The 21,392-nt window shown below is 30.9% G+C and overlaps 3 protein-coding genes across 3 annotated transcripts; 1 reads left to right on the top strand and 2 right to left on the bottom strand.

The window, feature by feature from the left end:
* The first annotated feature begins 76 nt into the window (after nt 1-76).
* LOC120089473 (chitinase 2-like) lies at nt 77-1,567 on the top strand. The gene has a single exon (XM_039046955.1). The coding sequence runs from the start codon at nt 571-573 to the stop codon at nt 1,477-1,479; it is 909 nt and encodes a 302-aa protein (XP_038902883.1). The 5' UTR covers nt 77-570; the 3' UTR covers nt 1,480-1,567.
* Nucleotides 1,568-1,842: 275 nt separating this feature from the next.
* LOC120089472 (probable xyloglucan galactosyltransferase GT11) lies at nt 1,843-3,171 on the bottom strand. The gene has a single exon (XM_039046954.1). It carries the CDS (start codon nt 3,081-3,083, stop codon nt 2,004-2,006), a length of 1,080 nt encoding a protein of 359 aa, XP_038902882.1. The 5' UTR covers nt 3,084-3,171; the 3' UTR covers nt 1,843-2,003.
* A 1,960-nt stretch (nt 3,172-5,131) lies between these two features.
* LOC120088303 (phototropin-1) lies at nt 5,132-19,688 on the bottom strand. Its single transcript, XM_039045503.1, has 22 exons — nt 18,960-19,688; nt 17,410-17,592; nt 15,119-15,210; nt 12,504-12,795; nt 9,463-9,676; nt 9,295-9,365; nt 9,071-9,177; nt 8,927-8,976; nt 8,671-8,775; nt 8,458-8,517; nt 8,290-8,379; nt 7,907-7,983; nt 7,670-7,754; nt 7,321-7,401; nt 6,993-7,096; nt 6,709-6,758; nt 6,522-6,628; nt 6,275-6,397; nt 6,110-6,161; nt 5,900-6,012; nt 5,625-5,765; nt 5,132-5,510 (listed from the first exon to the last, which is right to left on the bottom strand). Exons 1-22 carry the CDS (start codon nt 19,679-19,681, stop codon nt 5,403-5,405), a joined length of 3,027 nt encoding a protein of 1,008 aa, XP_038901431.1. The 5' UTR covers nt 19,682-19,688; the 3' UTR covers nt 5,132-5,402.
* Between the last annotated feature and the right edge of the window lie 1,704 nt (nt 19,689-21,392).

Genomic DNA, 21,392 nt, shown 5'->3' with positions numbered 1-21,392 from the left:
ATAATTCAACTTTTTTTAATATATTATTGAACTAAATAGGGATAATACATTATATACTATGAGAAATTAGTGTCCAACTCTAACCATAGCTCAACAGGCTAAAGCATGTGCCAAGAACCAACCAATATGTGTTCGTTTTGGTGGTCAATTCACTAATATCGCCAAATCAGATATACATAAAGTATTGATAGAGACCAACAATGAGACTTTTCCAAAATACCTGAATTAACAAAGGCAAAGAACTAGACATCATTGTATATTATATATAATGATGTGTATTTCCCCCAAACAGCTAAGAAATGCTTTCTTCAAACCATGGGCCGATGGTTAAAGCCTAGGAATCTTTGTTTTCTACAAAATAATGATAAATGTTCTTGAGATAAGACAAGGTTCTAATAAATCTCGAAGGTAAATTATGCAATTCATAACAGACAAATTGGTAGCCTAGTTGGTGTCCCATTGCCGGTGAAGATTCTCATGATTCTCCTGGCCTTAACGTGCAAATTCGCCTAAATAAATGCATCAAAGTTTTAGAAATGGAAGAAATATCATAAGCTTCAACCAATCATTATGGGTTCTCGGATATTCTTCCTATATTCATTTCTACAATTCCTATCGGTATTCGCCATACTTCCATCACTAAAGGCAGCCCCCCTATTCAGAGAATACATAGGAGCTGAAGGCATAAATATTAGATTTTCAGACGTACCTATTCATTCTGATGTTGAATTCCACTTCATTCTCTCCTTTGCCATCGATTACACGGGTTCATCTTCTCCTTCTGCAACAAATGGCAAATTCAGAGTCTTTTGGGACGAAGAAAACCTCTCACCTTCTTCTGTTTCTTCCATCAAAGCCAAGCATTCGAACGTCAAGTTCGCACTCAGCCTTGGGGGTGATACAGTAGGTAAAGAATTTGCATTCTTTAAACCCAAATCCATTACATCTTGGGTTAACAATGCTTTTAAGTCCATATCTCGTATAGTGAAGAAGTATGATCTAGATGGGGTTGACATCGATTATGAACACTTCAAAGCACACCCTGATATATTTACCGAGTGCATAGGGCAACTCCTCCTCCGTCTAAAACAACATAATCTCATTTCATTCGCATCCATTGCACCGTTTGAGGATGACACTGTCCAGTCACATTACATGGCTTTGTGGAGGAAGTATGGAGATCTAATAGACTATGTCAACTTCCAATTCTATGCCTATGGAAAAGGGACAACAGTTTCTCAGTTTTTGAATCATTTTGAGACTCAAAGCTCTAATTATGAAGGTGGTAAAGTTCTAGCAAGCTTTGCAACAGATGGAAGTGGAGGTTTAACACCAGAAAAAGGGTTCTTTAAGGCATGCAGCACCCTTCAAAGTAGGGGCAATCTTCATGGTATATTTGTTTGGTCAGCAGATGACTCGAAGAAGAACGATTTTCATAATGAAATACAGGCACAAAACCTTTTGGCGAATGCAAAATGATCCATCTCTTGATCAAATTGCTTAGCTTTTATTATTGACTCAAAAGAAAAGACAGACAGCTGAGTTTTACCTGATTACCATCGTTATAAATAAGCATCAAAGAGAATACTAATGACATCAAATCATGTACCTTTGATATTATCTTTGAATATATATGCCTGTCACACAGTTCTTCTTCCCTATAAACATCAGAGATCAATAGGCTTACTCATTCAAACAGATTGGCAAAATAATCAAGAACACAAGAAGATTTCATTAATCAAATAGTCCTAATTTCAAATTTTCTCAAGAATGAACACAAATTTAGCTTCCCAAACAGTGGATAATGCTTTGGTATAAAAGAATCAAAATAGAAGGATGATATGAACCATCAAACAATTTCCGTTGATCGCAATTAGTAAACAGAAGCTTTGGATTTAACAGACTTTTCATAAAACTGTGAGCCTATGGAATCTTTCAATACAAATACTTCTTCTGATGAATAATCATCCAGAAGAATAGTTAAGAGTTCATCCTTTCTTCTCTCATAAATTTCCTTTTCTTCTCTTCGTACCCTGTTTCTCTTCCGACACATCATCACCCCCTTCTTCTCCTAACTCTCGATTCTTCCTCTTTTTCCTATCTTTCCTTTTCAACTCTTTGCTATTTGAAACTGGCATTTCATCGTTCACCATAGCTCCTCCACTGTTATTTTGAAAATCATCAACATCTTCTTCCCTTTTCTTCTTCTTCTTCTTCTTCTTCTTCTTGGTCGACAGATCAACAATATCTGTTCCATCATCATTATCCTTATTTATCCCCTTTTCCTCCTCGATGTCTCTTCTTCTCTGAACTTCAGTCTTTACTTGATCCTTCTCATCACCCAAACTCTTCTTGTCCTCATGTTTCTTTTCAACTTTTTCCCTTGCTACGTTGTTCTCAACGAACTCCCCAGAAGCTTCAATGTTGCCATTATTATCACTATTTTGCGATTTATTATGACTTAGCCTGGCTCCAGAATCACGTTCATCGTCTTCAATGTTACCATGCTTATCCTCGTTCTTTTTCTTGTGCTTTTTTCTCTTTTTCTCAACTGCTACTACTCCCTTATCTCTATCACTTGATTCCACATCCATCTCAACTTTTCGGTTAGGTTTATCTTCAATTTCAATCTTCAATTCGCCACCCTTTCTCTTTCCATCTTCACCTAAAACATCCTCGAGTTTACCATTCCCACCGTTTTCCATTGTTGTTTTCCATATCCGCTCATCCTCAGATTGAACTCTAGCACTCGGCTTATTCCTACTCTCTGGCCGCTTCTTCCTCTCAGAGACTGAAGATTTTTTCTTCTCGCCGTCTTCAACCCGATAAGAATTATCTAAGGCAGCCTCTAACTCGTTTGAGACCTCGGATCCGTGATGCAGGTGCTTCCGAACGGAACGCGAAGACTTCAGCTCCTTGTGGAGCTGCTTTAACTCGTTGAAAGAGGCGGAGGCGCGCCTCAGGTAGGCACATAGCGCTTGTGAAGCGCCATTGTCGACGGAGAGGAAGGAGGAGAGGGTGGACGCCGCTTTGGAGATAGAGATCGGCTTCGAAGAAACGACACTTCCGGTGACGGTCTTCATCGCCCCCCACTGTCGTTGTTAGGGTTTAAGAGAAAAGGAGAAAATTTGCCAACAAATAAAATTACACAAATTTGAAGGGGGGGAAATAGTTTTATGACAACAATTTAATTTATAGGACCTTTTTTTATCGACGAAAAGACTTTATTACCCTTTATTAAACTGAACCCTAATTCCCAACTCCCTAAATTTTTGGAGAAATTGAAAATTTTGCATTGCACCCTTCTAATTTTCAATTCGAAAAATGGCTCTTTTTAAAAAGTATTGTTTTTGGGACTATTTGTAGCTGAAAAGTCACGAATACCCCTATTAGGGCCTACTCAAAAAAAAAAAAAAAAAAAAAGTTGTCAAATTCTATCACAATGGAATTAATATTCCAAAACAAAACTTTTGTCCACATTTTTTGTTGATACAATTATTTGATAAGTTTTTTTAATAAAAAAAAAAAAAAAAAGTGATTAAAACTAGAAATGAGAAATGGATAAGAATTTCATTTAAAAAATTATTTCAGATAATGTTTTATTTCGTTTTCATGAAAAGACTAAAAACAAATAAGATATTACCGAAATCATAAATTCTACTCGAAATTTTGGGCTCATAAATATCTAGTTCAAGTTTCATTGGGTGCATTATTTTTCAATGAATCCCAAACGCAAGTTTATAGGATTAGCATATTTATCTAGAAAAATTTGTGTTCATAATTTATTACGTTTATGAAATGATAGTTGATGTTTTATCAATAAAAATATACTTGAATTGACAATCATGAGTGAATTCTGATCTTAGCCAACTTTACCAATCAAGTAATTTAGGTTTTATATATAAAAAAGTTATTCTCATATTTTCTTGTGGTTGGGTTTTCCTCAATTCTATTGTGTTTTATGTGATAAATAGGCGAAAAAAATATTGCTAGATTTAAGGGGAGTATTTTTAGGAATGTTAAATTTGTCTATGTTTTGTACATTTTGTCTAACTTGCATCGAGTATTGGATTCGAAATAATTGTGGGTTTTGTGTGAATTAAATTGCAAATACTAAGGTAGCAACATTAGACATTGACTTTGTTTAGATTTTGACCACGTTTTTTTTTTTAAAGGAACCATAGAACAACCAACCAGAGACGAAGTGAGGAAAAACATTAAAAAAATAAAAAATAAAAAATAAACACTCTCTCAAGAGCCATCATCGACAATAAGCTCATTTGACATCAACGGTCCTTCGAGTTCATAGGTTTTTCAAATCTCCTCTAGAACTTTTTCCATCTGAATCAACAACACTTTTGTCTACGATTCCCACTAAACCACTTCAATAGATTTTTTTTTTTTTTTTTTTTGTACAATAAGGGTGGAGGGATTTGACAAACCTCCCGTCAATTTTGACCATTTGTATGTGTGGTGGAGATTGCGGAAAAAACAAGAAATTTGTAAAAAGCAATGAAGAATAAAAGTTATCTTACAAACTGCCAAAATAAACATAATTCAACTAACATACAACTTTTACGAATAAATCACCTATTTACCCAAAAGCTTAAACTGAGTGAAGGTAAATTTAAGATTATATCATATAACATTCTCACTTGTAGACTTGAAATATGTAAAAGACCTAACAAATAAAAATCAATATTAATAGGGAGAAAATAACATCGTAGAAATTGGAACACTTGACCTCTTGAACCACCTCCTCTAATATTATGTTAAATCACCAATTAACACAAAAGCTAAAGTTTATGGATAAAAATAAATTTAATATTATATTAACTAACCTCCACTATCAACTTAAAGTTTAGGGGTTCAATTTCTCACTCCCACCTCTCATGTTGTCAAATATATATATTACAAACTACTAAAATAACTAGTAAATGTTGATATGTAAAGTTCATGTATCCATATCTCATATTGTATAAAAAAAAACAAAAGAAAAAGATTTTTATTAATTATTTTGTATTTTGGAGGGGCAAAATAACATTAAAAAAATACACACACAAAAAAAAATGCCAACATATGACAATTAAAAACTAAAATAATAATAATAATAACCCACGACAGAACAAAATTTTAAAAAACAAGCAGAGCTAAGAGACTATTTCACCAACCACCATTACATTACAACATTCTTATTACATTGGGAAAGATTAAATAAACACTAAAAAAAATAATAATAATAAAGCTTTGAATCCTAAAAAAATTTCACAAGCTTGGAACGCTCCACAATGCTGCAGAACTAGGAAGGTGATTTTGATCAAAACAAATGAACCATAAAAGAATTATTTGAAGACAGCCATTTCTTTGTGAATGCAAGCCAGAACCAACAAACAAACTTATGATCAGAAAACACTGAGTTCAAGTTCTTTTATATCAAAATCTGATGCTTTATTAGCATCTTTTTCGGCATCGGTAGCCTGGAAAAGAGGTGCTTCAAGCTCGGGAGGATTCTGAAAAATAATCAGATATGTTAGGAAATAAAGCATCTCTATGAACATGGATAAGAGATCCAAGATTCATCAGCAGAAAGTAAGAGGTCTTTTGAGATTGAGTTTCTAGTTTACCATGCAACGAACGAGCGCCCAATTGACGCCTCGGAAGAAAGGATGTCGTTTGATTTCACTAGCTCCTTCTCGAGAACCTAATCGGTTTTTGGGGTCTCTATGCAATAACCTAAAGATTAACTGCTTTGCATTGAGACTAGCCTGAAACACAGCATTTGAAAGTTTTCATATCTTAGATTTGTATATACATAAGAACATAAAAGATTTTTAAACTAAATGTATTAATTGTGAGTAAATAACAAAATTTTCTTCGTAAAAGGAGATTATTTATTTACCGATATACTTCTAGGAAATTTAAGATCCTTGTGGAGAATGTTGGCAAATGTCTTTTGCCTTGTCTTCCCTCTAAAGGGTGTGTATCCATAAAGCATTTCATATAGAAGGATACCTGAATTATGAAAAATAAAGAAACATGATTAAGAAAATAAAAACAAAAATATAATCCTCAAATATTTTCAATCAGAAAAGACAATAATGAAAATTACCCAAAGCCCACCAGTCCACTGCACTAGTATGGCCAGCCCCAGTAATGATTTCCTACAAAAGAAAAAAAAAAAAAAGGTATAGTATTTGTTGTTTCGAGTCGAAGTTTGTGAATTAAATAGTTATCATCTTATCTTATTAATGGAAAAGCGTCTGCAAGTACAAACCGGTGCTATGTACTCTTCAGTTCCGACGAAGGAGTTCGATGCTCGCATAGGTTCAGCCATAAAGATCGGAGCCTGTTGAGCTCTTGATTGCTTTTTCTTCTCATTTGCTGTTGGAAGCAAAAGCTGAAGAGTTGCAGAATTCACATCAAGAGAAGTCCTATAACTTGTAAATGAAAACTTTATATCCTTCAAAGATTATTGATAATGTTAGATGCTTGATAACTTATGTCTAAAACATTTGGGATACCTGAGGTTTACAAGAAGTCAAACATGACAAGTCAAAATCCGTCAAGGCAACGTGTCCGTTGCTTTGGAGTAGAACATTCTCAGGCTTTAGATCCCGGTAAATTATCCCTGAAAGGACATAGATTAATTCAGAGCAAGAAACTTGAAGGTTCACTTTATCGCCTTCTCGATCACAAACATGACGTTACCTTGACAATGGAGATACTCCAATGCAACAACAACTTCAGCAGCATAAAACCTATCGAAGATGCAACGTAATTTTTTTGTCAGCAAATTTCTAAGGCCTCGTTTTTTGTTTTTTGTTTTTGAAAAATAACGTGCTTGTTTTCTCACTTTTTTTTTACAATAATTTTCATCTTTACATTTAAATTCTTAGCCAAATATAAATAGTGAGGAAATAAATATAAATTTAAATCCCAACTTTTGGTTCATAAATGAAATGTTATAGAATGCCAAGCTTTGGTTAATTTACCTGACAGCATCTTCCTTTATGACCTTTGTGGGTTGTCTGTCCAAAAGCAGAAAGAGTTCTCCACCAGGACAGTAATCAGTTATAAGACAAACATGTGTTTTTGTCTGCAAAGTAGCTCAAATTTTAGAATCTAATTTAGTAGACCATAAATAACACATGAGAAGGTAAATAAAGAAGTCAGTCAACAGTCTGTTTAGTTTGTCAACAGTCTGTTTAGTTTTAACAGCTAAAAGAAGCTGTTCTATCCACTGTTGATGTTTTCGAACATTTCGGTAAATAAGAAAAGCCAATATATATTAATTTTTCTGCATATATATAACTTCCTAACCTGAAACGAAGCGTATAGTGCAGGAAGAAAAGGATGATCCAACATGTCAAGTATTTCTCTCTCGGCGCAAGCTCTATGCACCTGCCCAGCAAAACAGAAAAATGTTCCTAAACAAAGTAGAAGAAATCCATAGCTAAAATTCTAAATACTTTGCTTATCAAGTGAAGCATTAAAAGAGAACATTTTCCTCAACATCACCCCGACCACTTCCAAATCCTAGATTTCTTTCAAGTTCTTCTATAACATATTATGACACTTCCGAATGCACACTGTGTAAAGTGAAATGTAACGGAACTTCTAATATGAACCAAGGGAAAACATTGATGAATAAATCAAAATATTTCAAAACCTTGTTGCGGTTGAGCATGACACCCTTATCCATTGCCTTCATTGCAAAATATTGATCAGTCCCACACAGTTCTACCAAGTGCACGCTGCAGCCAACATTGTAAACAAATAAAATAGTGATTTGTGCTTGCTATTGATACACGGCTTTGTTCGATATTATAGACTAAACCACTCGGACAAAATAACAGCGATCCATTCTGAACACAACCGATAAAAATGGGAAAGAAACAACACAAACCTGCCAGTATCACCAGATCCCAAAGGCTTCACTGGCCTGAAATGTTTCAGTCCTATCTGTTCTCCACCGTCTAAAATCTGTAGCAGAAGAGAATAACAAAACTGACGATAGTGCAAATTCAACAGATTATGCAATGAGCCGCATTAAAAACACCGCAAACAGATTGCCACCGGCTATTCATCTTTCTTGGTTCCTTATATATATTTTATGTAAAAAACTAGAGCATCAAGTATAAGCATATTGAATTTATGTGTAAAAATCTAGGACTGGGAGGACATACGAATCTGGTTGCAAGAGGGCTCGGCTCCAAGGACTTTTTGAAAGTATTTAAGGTTTGAAGGTAAAATAATTCAGGCAAAGAGAACAAAGTAAAATGAATATACCTTCTGGATGGCTTTCCAAGAAGGACTATCCTTTCTGTGAGGTTTTGGTTGAACCATCTTAGAATGATTTGCCCATAAATCTTCTGGTGTCTGTAGGTTGCAGAGATTTCTTCGTGAGAAAAAGAAACTTCAAATTGTTGCAAGAGATGGATAAAGGATTCATCATACCAAATTGGCATCAGGAAGTTCTCTGGCTGCCATATCAACATTTTCTGCAGTTTCTTTTATCTGGCAGTGGACATTGAGCAACAACATAAAATGGCTCTTTAGTTCAATGAAATACATGCCATTCTTCAACATAGAGTATTTTCATGTGCAAAACTATATATAAAATGCCGAGAATCATAAACCAAGATGAGGTTCATATTAGAAACAACCGACCAATTTTTCGCCCTCCTTTGCAGTATTTTCCGATATGCAATTGCTTAGCGGTTCCACATGTTGACTACCGTCAAGTTGTACTCCAATAAAATACTGGACTTCACCCTGTTTGCAAAAGCAATAACTTATCTATTTCAGCTCAAAACTACAGCCATTTTATTCATAAAATAGCCTCTTGAAATCCATACGATACGAGATATATATCAAAAGTTAACGAGTCAGCATCATTTAGAATCTCATCTTAAGAGAAGGGTACCTTCTGGTCACGCATAGGTTGTAGATGAAACAGGTTCCAAAACTTCTTGCCTGAATTGAGATTCAATAAGACAAAGAAAAGTCATACATGACCTTCAAACAAACATCACAGTAATTATCGAATTCACAGAAAGAATAAGCATACCGCTTTTTGTGTAGTTAATAAGCTGCACTGTAACTTCTGTTTGGTTGTCGATTGCATCTCTTATTTTCTTGACAGTTGCTCGATCGGTTTCAGGACCTTGCAGAAATCTACAACATCCAGAATAATAACAGATATTGTAAGGCTCATTCAACTATAATTTGCATAGCTATATGATTCAAATCATTTGAGAAGCAATCTAAAGTGAAGAAGAAGTTTGAGCATGCCTGCAGTTTCTTCCCAAGATTTCTTCTCTACTGTACTCGGTTAGCTCCAGGAAGCTATCGGATGCAAATATCTGAATATGGATAATAAACAATTAACTTCCATAATACTTTTCATTCCTCATATGTTACTTAAAACCAACATGTTAAGAGTTGAAGTAAGAATCTTACAATGGGATTGTCAGGCAATCTAGGATCAGTAATGACAAAGTTTTTCTCTATACGTTCAAGAGTAGTAGCTAAATCAATACCCTTCCTCATTTCCCTTTGCCTTACTTTGTCGTCGACACTATCTGGTCTAACATCGTCATCGGTCTCGTTATCATCATCGGAACCCTCTTCAATGTCGAAGCTTTCAACATTTGATTGACTTTTCCTCATAATCCTTAATCATAAGAAGAGATCATCTGAGAAACTTTCAAGTCTAGATTTGTATTTAATGAGAGATATCTGTGCAGGCCAATTAAACTCACTAACATACCATTTTAATTATGAACAAGTTATCTTTAATAAGGTAAAAGACTTGAATTCAGAATCAGTTTTGGATGATTAATTCCCCATAAAGTAATTTATTTAATATTACTATTACTTAAATTATCTTTGATTTAGTAAAAGTTTAAAATTATGTAGACAATTTTTGAGGTGTGATAAATAAAATGAATGGTATGAAACTTATTATTAGTTAGTTTGTAAACCATTAAACCAAATCTGTCTGTTACTAGATTTTTATAAAATCCCCCCCGTTATTATTTACTTATGATAATTATTTTAATTAAAAACAAAAACTTAAATCTCAAACATTTCCTTCAATTATTTCTAAACCAACTAAAGAAATCAAATATATGTGTATTTATTATTATTATTATTATTATTGTTATTGTTATCATTAAATCTAAGGTAATGATAGATGACTTAATAACTATTATAAAAATGAATGACTTGATAAAAAATAATAATAATAAAAGGCCCGCAAAAACTATTGATTTTCGTATTACACGACTCTTTTTCAATATATATATATATTTAAAAAAATTAAAGGAAATTCATGAGATAAAATAAAGCCCAACAAGACCAAGGCCCACAGATATCAAGACTGTCCAGGGTTTCCATCCCATAATGACTGTCCAGGGTTTCATCAACATCAACTTTCTTCAAAATTCTTGAAATGAACAAATAATATGTTTTATTAAAATTTAGGATGGATATCAATTTATACTCCTAAACTTTGGAAGGTGTATCATTTTAAACCCTAAACTTATAATTATATCAATTTAAACTTTGAACTCTGGAAATTGTATCAATTTAAATGTCAAACTAATAATTGTATCAATTTAAACCCTGAACTTTCTTAATTGCATCAATTTAAACCCTTCATTATGTTTTATTAAAATACACTTATAAAAATTCGGGGTTTAAATTGATATATTTATGAAAGTTCAGGGTTTAAATGGATACAATTATTAGTTTGAGATTTAAATTGATACATAGTTTAAATTGATACAACCTTATTCAAGGTTTAAATTGATACAATTATTAGTTTAAAGTTTAAATTGATATAAACCCCAAAGTTCAAGGGTTAGAAACTGATACTTACCCTAAAATATATAACAAATTACTTCAAATATAAAATTTAGGAAATTTTAGTCTATACACACAATGTATACTTACACATAAAGATAAAATAACAGTTAACAATTTACTAATTTAAGTATCTACTATTCCGTTTGATATAGTTGTAGTTTTTTATTTTTTGTTTTTAAAACTTGGGTTTGTTTCTTCCCAAATTTCTTTACTACAGATTTCACTCCTCTTATGGAAAAAAAAAACATTTAATGTCAAAAAAAAAATAGTAAAAAAAATCATTATTCTTATTTATTTATTTATTTTTAAAAAATCCCAATAGTTGCTAGATGGTACTTATAAATTTAATTAATAAGCACTTATAATCTGGCCTCAAGTACACAAACTCATTTGATCATTTCAATTTCAAATAGTACAAGTATGGTGTTCACGATACGGTTTGGGTTCCAATCGAACCGAATCGTGAATTTTAAAAAATGTATTTTCTGAAACCAAACTGAACCGCATGTTTGATTTGGTTTCATGGTTTTTTTGTTTTTTTAAATTTTTTTGCTTTTTCATATTTTTGAAATTATATATATATAGTTTTTTAATATATTTATTTAAAAATCGGTTTGGTTCGATTTTAAATTGGTTTTCAGATTTAAATCATATCGAACCGCAATAATTCAATTTGAAAATATATCAAACCGAATCGAACCACATTAATTCGGTTTCGGTTCAATTTTAGTAGTTTCAATGATCACTCCTAAGTACAAGTAATGATGGACTACACCATTAACATATTATTAATGCCTTTGCTTTTTATTTATATTTTTATTGGCTAAAATAACATTTAGACCCCTGAATTTTACATTTTATTCTATTTTAGCTCCTTGAACGTTAAAAAAATGTTCAAATTTAATTCCTATACTTTTAATAAATCTTAAAATTAGTCATTTGAAATTAAATTTTATCAAAACTGACCCAATAATAATAATAATAATTTTGCTACAATACATGACACTTGTTTGTAAGTTGTCAAAAATGATAGAGGAACTATAGTAGAGATTTTTTAAAAAAGAAAAAAAAGAGTAAACAATAAGAGGAGAGGGACTATTTTAAGATTTATTTGAAGTGCAAGACTAATTTTGAATATTGGTTCGAACCACAAATTTATTGTCATTAACACATTAATATGTTAGTTGAGTTATGCTCACTTATTGTCGGATACCTTTTATTAATTAAGTATTATATATTTTTTTTAAAAAATAGTACAACTTTTATTATTAAAAAAATAGTTATTTTCAAATAAAAGAAAATGAGTTAACTTATTTATAAATTTAGTAAAATGTCACTGTGTATCAGTGATAGATCGCGTCTATCAATGTTTATCAACATCTATGAGTGTTAGTAATAGATGTTTATTGCAATCTATAGTTACATTAATAAACAATGTCATTTTGCTATATTTGAAAATATTTTCAAACAATTTTACCATTTAAAATAATTACACTTAGAAAATGGTAATTATAAGTTTTTCTAAAATAATGGTGATTATGGGATTATAAGTTATATGACCTACCAAATGAATAGAAAACATATATTATTTTATGGAAAAACAAAAATAAAAATAAATGTATAAACCGTACCCCATAAATGAACGACGGCTAGACTTTTTGGGTTTTTTCTCCGGCAGCTCATTGATACGCTGCATCGACCTTCTACTTCCTCCCTGTGATTTTCGACCAGCTGCAGGTGCTGCACTCTCCGACTTTCGCCTAACCATAGTGGTTTCATATCTGTCGTCATCGTTGTCGCCGCCACCACCACCGCCTGATTTTCTAAACAACCGGCGGTTCATAGATTCACTTAGAGCCCGAGGCCTTTTCACCGCTTGCACAAGCTCCGTTACCGAACTGGTAGCCATCTCCTTTTGACGGGCTGTAACATAATTACCCAAATGTAAATCCAACTTCGAATATTTTGTTAGGGCGATCGTAATGCACTTTTAGGACAATCATTAAGTTTATAGTAACAATTTTAAAATATGACAAATAAAGTAATACCTATCTATTAGTGACGCTATTATTAATAGACTCCTATTAATAATATAATATATCAATAATAGATTTTGAAAGCTAAATTTAAATTTTGTTGTAATTACAATTTTTTGCATTTTACTATATCTACAAATACTAGGGACTTGATTATTGTATTTGCAAGTCTCTCTATTTTTTAGTTCAAACAAATTAAACCTATTTGGTATCAATTTGGTTTTTTGTTTTTGTTTTTGAAAATTAAGCCCATAAACACATGTTACACCTCTAAATTTCTTAATTTATAAACTACCTTTGACCAATTTTCAAAAACCAAGCCAAATTTTAAAAACTAAGGCTCCGACTGGTAACCATTACGTTTTTTGTTTTCGATTTTTGAAAATTAAGCTTATTTCTCCCCAATTTTTTACAATGATTTGCATATATCTTAACTACAATGATTGGCTTCTTATCCAAATTCCAAAAATAAAATCGAATTTTTAAAAGATATTTTTTTAGTTTTCAAATTTTTGCTTGGTTTTTAAAGTCATTGGTAAAAAGTAAATAACAAAATAAAAAAATTGGAGGTGGAAGTAGTGTCTATATAGGCTTTATCTTCAAAAGCAAAAATAAAAAATTAAATAGTTACCAAACAACACATTAAAACAAATAGTTTCTAAAAAGTAATTTTGCATTTAAAATTTAACTACGAATTCAACTCTTTTACTTAAAAATAAACAAATCGATGTAAGAAATTAAGAAAAATAAGATAAATATTAAACAATCAAAAATAAAAAAATGAAATAGTTATTTAACACGAAAATTGAATGAAACTATAAAAGAAAATAGTATTATTATCTAAGATGATGAATGACTATAGTCTTAACCACTAGTAGAAATTTTAAGGAGTTGCTTTAAGAGGAGTATTTACATTTATTTAATAATAAGATAAATGGTTACAAATATTTTAGAACTACTAAAATAACTCCATGAATTCAATAATAAGTAGGGTAGGGCATTCAAACTTCCAATATTTTACAAAATTACATATATTATCTCAGTTGTGCTACGTTCGATAATATAGAATTATTTTACTATATAATTCGACAAATATTCTTTTGTTTTATTTTTTGAGTACTTTGATAAGTATTTTTCATTAAACATTTCATCCTAATATTAACAAAAAATTTAGGACAGTTTCACTGTATTTAAAAAATAAAAAATAAAAAAAAAATAAAAAATAAAAAAAACTAAATCTACCATCAATTAGGAGTATTCAAATGATCCGAGAACTCAAACTATCCAATCCAAGATGTAAAGGTTAAGTTGAATTGGATTAAACTTTTTCTATTTTTGTTGGGTTGAATTGGGTAGGGCATGTCTAGAAAGAATTTGAGTTCACCCAACTCAACCCGAATTATATATATATATATGTTTCTCTTTGTTTAAAGTTTAATTATTTTGTATTGGCTAGTTTGTGGATTTTTAACATTTTTCTTTTAAATTTATTATGATATTTGTCTTTGTTTAAAGTTTGTAATAAATATTATAGATATTTGGTATTTAATATTTGATTTCTATGAGATTTTAGTAATTAGGTAGATAAATTTAAATATTTTTAATTAAGAATAAAAAAAATAAATTATAATCCAACAACCCAACCTAACCCAGGTTGGATTGGATTGGAGATTTTATTTGAGTTTTTTGGGTTGCCAACCCAACCAACCCGAATTTTGGGTTGGTTCAACAAACACCTTCAACCCAACCCATCTACACCCCTACCGTCAAATTTTTTTTTTTTTTTTTTTTAAACAATTGGGTGAAAATATCAATAAAAATAACAGCCAAATATTACTGAAAATGAGCGTGACACATTCTGTCCATATTGAAGTTCCAAAGACATTCATGTAAAAATATCACACCGGAATTGGAAGGTTCCGCCATTGGTTCATATTCTCTCTCAATTGGGATAGAATCAAAAGATTTAAAAGCCATAATTAATGAGGGAATAAGTAGCTAATTCAAAAGGCAAAAAAAAAAAAAAAAAAAAAAAAAAAGTTGTCAAAATTTTATTATCATTATTATTAATTTTGAGATATATTTACGAAATGAGCTACCTATAAACATCAAATTAAATAAGATGGGTTGGAAGAATTAAAATAATGGGGACCCAAAAGAAATAATGAAGGGAAGAGAGGAGAAAAAGAAGAGCAATAAGAATGGCATACCATCATAACGAATCAAGGATTCTGGCAACCCATTGGGACGGACCATCTTATCTTTGAATCCCTCTGTGTGTTTGCTCACCTCCACTTGCATTCTGCCACATCACCATATACATGAAAATGATGACGTTTTCAAATATAGAAAAATAAATCAAAATATTTACAAATATAGCAAAATGATATATCACTATTTGTGTCTATCTGTGTACGATAGATAGTCGCAGATAAATTGTGATATTTTGTTATTATTTGTAAATATTTTCAACAGATCATTTAAAATAATTTCCCTAAAAAAAAATAGAAATTTTCAAATTACAAATGTAGTCCTTTTAACTTTTAAGTTTTCTCGGATAGATTTGATATTTTCTATATAAAAAAATGTTAGTTTAAAGAACTTAGTGTTATTTTTCAAATTTGGCTAGGAACTTGAATATTTCTTCAAGAAAAATGAAAAGAAAATGATGGTAAAAAAATGGAGAGAAAACAAGTATTAATTTTTTTTATAAAAAAAAAAAAAAAAACTAAAACCCTCCATTTGATAACTTTTTATTTTTTGTTTTTAAAAATAAAGCCTATAAACTCTACTTTCACCTTTAAATTCCTACATTACATTGTCTATTTTCTATCAATGTTTTAAAAAACCAATCTCAGTTTTAAAAACTAAAAAAACAGTTTTTAAAAACTCATTTTTGTTTTTAAACTTCATCTAAGAATCCAAACGTTTCTTTAACAAAAATAAAACCCACGAAAAAAAATTGAGAGAAAATCATCATAAATTTAAAAAATGAAAAAATAAAGTTAAAATAATTATCGAACATGACCTAAAAAAACACCATCAACATCAAATGAGGTTTTCTAACTGAAGAAAATGTAAAAAAAGATAAGCATCTCATTATCTGCACATAAATTCACTTACCCAACATTCTGTTCCATTATCAATCACAGTCCAGAAAAGATCAGAGGGTGAAGATTTAACATGAGAGGAGAGAAAAAAGAGAGGCCCACATTCCATCAAAATCAAGCATTGAATCAGTAACCAAGATGGACAAAGACAGGCACCCCAAATGGACAATATACAAATTAAATGAAAAAGTTGGTTGATAATTAATTATTAGAGGGACTTGGGAAAATACCTACTTCTAGTTCATCATGTGATATGTTTCTTTTATTATTATTATTTTTTATTTTTATTTCTTTTAAAGTTTTAACACAGATCACACTCTTTCATCAAAAGCTACCTTGGATTTTGGCTATTGCCCATATGCCAAAATCTTCCCCTTCATCAGACATAGATCATATCCTACTCACTAGTGCTTCCTTATTTCATGGCTTTGGAATTATTTTTTCCATAATTGAGTTCATTTCTCACTCTCTAAAACTCTAAAGTACACTCTCGTGAATTCATGTCCATATCTTGTCCCAACCTTTTATAGCTATATCACTTCAAAACCCTATGAAAATTACCAATTAGTCCTCAATTGAAACAATGCGTAAATTTTTGTCTCTCTATTTGGATATGCCCTTTGTCTAAAAAAGTATTAGAACTTATTTGGAATGACGCTCTAAGTACTTACAAATTTAGTCCCTCATCTTTGAGCTTTGTGCTTGTTTGGTCCCTAACCCTTTCAAAATTACAAATTTAGAAATACAATTTTTTTTTAAAATTCACTAACTTTGTAAACACACAATTGAAAGTTTAAGGTTCCATTAGACATAAATTTTAAATTCAAATTTGTGGAAGACCTATTAGGCATAAAATTGACATGATCAATAGATACAAATTCTAAAGTTCAAAAATTAAACTTATAAGTTAACCAAAAGTGCTTCTAAGCGTAAAAAGGATGATTTTAAGTGATTAAATGATTGGACAAACATTCCAAACATACTCTTAAACTAACTCATTCCGACAAGGTAATGATTTTTCATATTTAATTTACATTAGTCGCTTTAAATAGAATTATTACACCCACTTCTTCAGACTACTAATAAAATATTTTATATCATAATGAGTTTGATAAAAGGCCAAGAGGGAATGAGTTCAATTCATGGTGGCTACCTAACTATGATTTAAAAACCTACAAGTTTCTTTGACACCCAAATGTTGTAGAGTCAGATAAGTTATCCCGTGAGATTACTCGAGGTGCCCGTAAGCTAATCTAGACACTCGATGAATGTACGAAATCAAAGATGAGACAGGGAGAAAATGCAGTGAATTGAAGGGCAAAGACAGAAGGAAAAAGGAAAAGGTAAAATGATAAGAGGAGCATATATAAAGAGGGAGATGTGAAACTGACCCAATAAATTTAAGAACTTTGCCATCATCATCTTTGATTGGTGAAATAGTAAGAAGGTTCCAAAAAGGGGTCCCGTCTTTCTTGTAATTCAACAACCTCCCACAGTAACTTGTCCCAGCTTGTAAAGCTTCTCGTATCTTAGCCACATCTTCAGGGTCTGTATCTGCACCCTGTAAAAATCGACTGCAAATCCCAGCTCCCATTTAATTTCATTTAATTTAATCCTCACATTTCAAAACTAAAATCTTAATACATTCAAACTTCTAAGGCTTGTTTTTTTTTTGTTTAATTTAAGCAGTTTCTTCTATCACCGACACATTCTTGAAGAACAAAATACCTAAGGAAATATTTAAGATATATACTCATCTGATTTCAAGTCCAAGTAAGAATGATTCCTCTTTAAAGGAAAGGAAATGATTTAAAAGTTACCCAACAAAATAACCCTTTTATAATTTTAGCATCTACTTCTCTTTGATAACCGTTCCATCTTTTTTATTTTTGAAAACTAAATTTATAAAGGAATTACTGAGTTTTGATATCCACTTTTACTGCAAGTTTGAAACTTAAAAAAAAAAATAGTTTTAAAAAACATGTTTGACTTTCATTTTTAGAATTTAACTAGAAAGTGGAATATTTCTTTCATACATGAGTAAAAAACATAATTGGAAAACGGATAGAAACAAGCATAATTTTTTTAAAAAAAAAATAAATAAATAAACAGATTGGTATCAAATGAGACCATAACTCCCGTTTAGTAACTATTTTGTTTTTTGTTTTTTATTTTCGAAATTCAAATCTATTTTCACTTCATTTCTTAAAATGATTGTCATCTTTACTTAGCCAAATTTTAAAAACAAAAAACTACCGACCCGTTTGGTAATCATTTATTTTTTTCTTTTTTGAAAATTAAATCTATTTCATTGACATTTCTTATGATGATTTGCATATTTATTAAGTACCTTGAATTCTTAGTCAAATTCTAAAACAAAAACAATCTTTTGAAAGCTACTTATTTTACTTCTCAAAATTTGGCTTGGTTTTTTAAACCATGGGTGAAAAGTAGATAACAAATGAAGAAATTTGAAGATAGAAATGGTGTTCATAGGTTTAATTTTAAAAAACAAAGATAAAAAACAAAATAGTTATTAAATAAAGCTTACATTTTTTATTTTTAAAATATAGCTTGATTTTTTTAAGTTATCAATAAAAAGTAGGTAACAGAAAGGAAAAATTTAGAGATAAAGTCTTTAAGCTTAATTTTAAAAAACAAGAAACTGACAATTTTCACAAACGAAATGGTTAGGAAAGAGGCTTAGTATTTCAAATCCTCCCACTGTCAATTCTTTACTTCAATTAGAACGAGTAGAAATTGGTTGATTCTTCTGCAATTAAATAATTATTCACCTCATTCTACAAGCACAATGATGAATTCAATAGAGATTTTCCTATAAACATGTATTAGTTTCAAAACCAGCAATCTGAAACCGAACAAAAATCTCAGAAACAGCAAAAATTGTGGGAATTGAAAATGGGTTAAAGAGAAAACTCACCAATTTCTTCCAATAACTTCCTTGGAAGTATAGCCAGTCATCTTGAAAAATCCAGCACTAGCATACATAATCGGATAATCAGGTTTCGTAGCATCAGAAACCACAAATGTTTGTTGAAATGTCGACAGAGCGTCTTTCAAATCTTCAGACACTCTCGGAATCCCCCTTTCTCTTCCCCCTTCTTCCGACATGTCGCCCGAACTCCGCACCGTGTTATTCGAAGTCCTCCTCGAGGTTTCCTGTTTCGTATTCGGTTCATCGCCGCCGGAAGTTCGTACTCCAACGCCTTGTGGCTTCCCAGTTTCCGTATCGGTTTTCAGTACCAATCCCCACTCGGCAGCGCGTAGGGCGGCGGAACCCACTTCGTCCGCCGATTTCGCCTTCCCCGACGGCGATTTGTCGCTGAAAATCGACGAGATGGTTTTCTGAGCGAGTGGGGATGAGGGTTGTGGTGAAGGGTTTGAGTCTTTGAAAGCCATCCATGACGTAATTTCCTCGCCGGTTTTACTCGCCGGTTTAGCGGCGAGTTTGGTTGAGTCCGATTCTGCACTGCTACGTGGCTCGACCCAATTGGGCCACGTTGGGTTCGGCCGAGAAATGGAATTGATCGATCGGGACGAGTAAGTGGACGAGGGATTGAAAACCTCTAAGGATCCTCGAGAGTCCCGAGGAAATGGCGCGAGTGGCGAGGCCTTCGGCGCTGGTTTATCCAACGGTTCCATTGGGACTCTGCATGAACATTACAATATCAAAATGTGCAATTACATATATATATATATATATCTATCGTAATTTTTCTTACCTTCAAACTTTATCCACTTTACTTTGAAACATTAATTAATTATACTAGGTTGGCCAAAAATATAAATCACTTTTAAGAAAAATAAATAAATATCCCCTGTAAAACTCAATTATCATTTTTAAATTCTTAATTGGAAAATTTTTTAATTGCCTAATTATTAATATATAATTACAAAAGTGCAGTGAAATTGACAGATATTGATGATTCATAAAGATAAATCAAGATTTCTTGAGGCCCAATTTTGATATTATTGTTCTTACGTGGTGAGTCCATGTGGACTAGTCATGAAACGGTAGGGCAGAGATGAGACGACGACGTCTTGTTGATTTGATAGATAATAATAAAAAATTATGTAAATTAAATGATACTTGGAGGGTACTAACGTCATTTCAAGTCATTTGCCTAAACTGTCTTTGTGGTAGTTGCCGGACGGAACACCTTAACCGACCTAGAGCTCCTCGTATCTTGGAGGGTATTATTGTAAAAATGAATAAAGAAATGTCACATTTGATTTGGGGTGGTTTGAAATTGATTACAAGAGAATTATAATAATTAATTTACAGATTGAACTCATCGGATATGTGTTTGGGAGGTTATCTAAATTATGTTTTCAAAAAAGCTTCTAAATTTCTTATTCAAATGGTGCAAATTTTAGAATAAAAATTTTCTGTTTTGAGTGTATTAAATTTTGAATTTGAAAATTTCAAATGCATATTTATATTAGAAAATATTAAAAAAAACAATAATAAATATAGAATTTGTTTTTGTTAAAATTAAAGTATGTAGTATATAATATATTATATATTATATAATATTACAAAATAATATTTTAAACAAACATTTTTACATGAAACAAGTTCATAAACTAATTAGTAATAGTTTGTAGTCAACCTAATATTTAGTGTGTAATTGTAGTTAGTTTTGTGGTCTATAAATATATTATCAAACACATTTTGAAAAAATTTTAAATTTGAATTTAATTTATGAATCTACTACCAAACACATATCTAAAAACATGAAATACAATAATGTTTTCATTGAATCTAACTGCTTACCAAACAGACCCTAAGGAGTTGTTTGGTTTGGGATTTTATAGATGTCTGGCAATAGGAAGATCGGGAATATGATGTATGAGAATAAAAAAATGACTTGTATTTGGTTGTGCATGAGAAATCTATACAAACTTCATGAACAAAAATTATGTTATATTTAATTTATGAAATTAAGTAAGAGGATTTCATATAATTGTAATAGGTCAATTAATTAAAAAAATAAATATCATTTAATATATTGATAAAAGTTAATTAATTGATAATTAATAATAGTTTTAATTATAAAAATTACAATTAAACAAGCAATATATTAAATCAACGTCATATTAATTATAATCTAATTCTTAATAATTTTTATAATTAATTAAGTTTGATAATAGTAATTTTTATTTAATTACATGATATAAGAAAATATATTTTAATAAACAATATATTATAAAAAGTAAAAAATAGATAAAAAAAATATATGATATGTAAATAAAGAATATTAGTAAAATAAATACTAAAAAGTTTTATATGTTTAATTAAAAATGTCAAATTGCAATTAATCTCAATAAATAATTTTTTGATTATTAAAAA

The sequence above is a fragment of the Benincasa hispida genome, chromosome 10 (assembly GCF_009727055.1).
Source record: "Benincasa hispida cultivar B227 chromosome 10, ASM972705v1, whole genome shotgun sequence".
Taxonomy (NCBI): Eukaryota; Viridiplantae; Streptophyta; class Magnoliopsida; order Cucurbitales; family Cucurbitaceae; genus Benincasa; species Benincasa hispida.
This window is presented reverse-complemented; position numbering and strand designations above follow the sequence as displayed.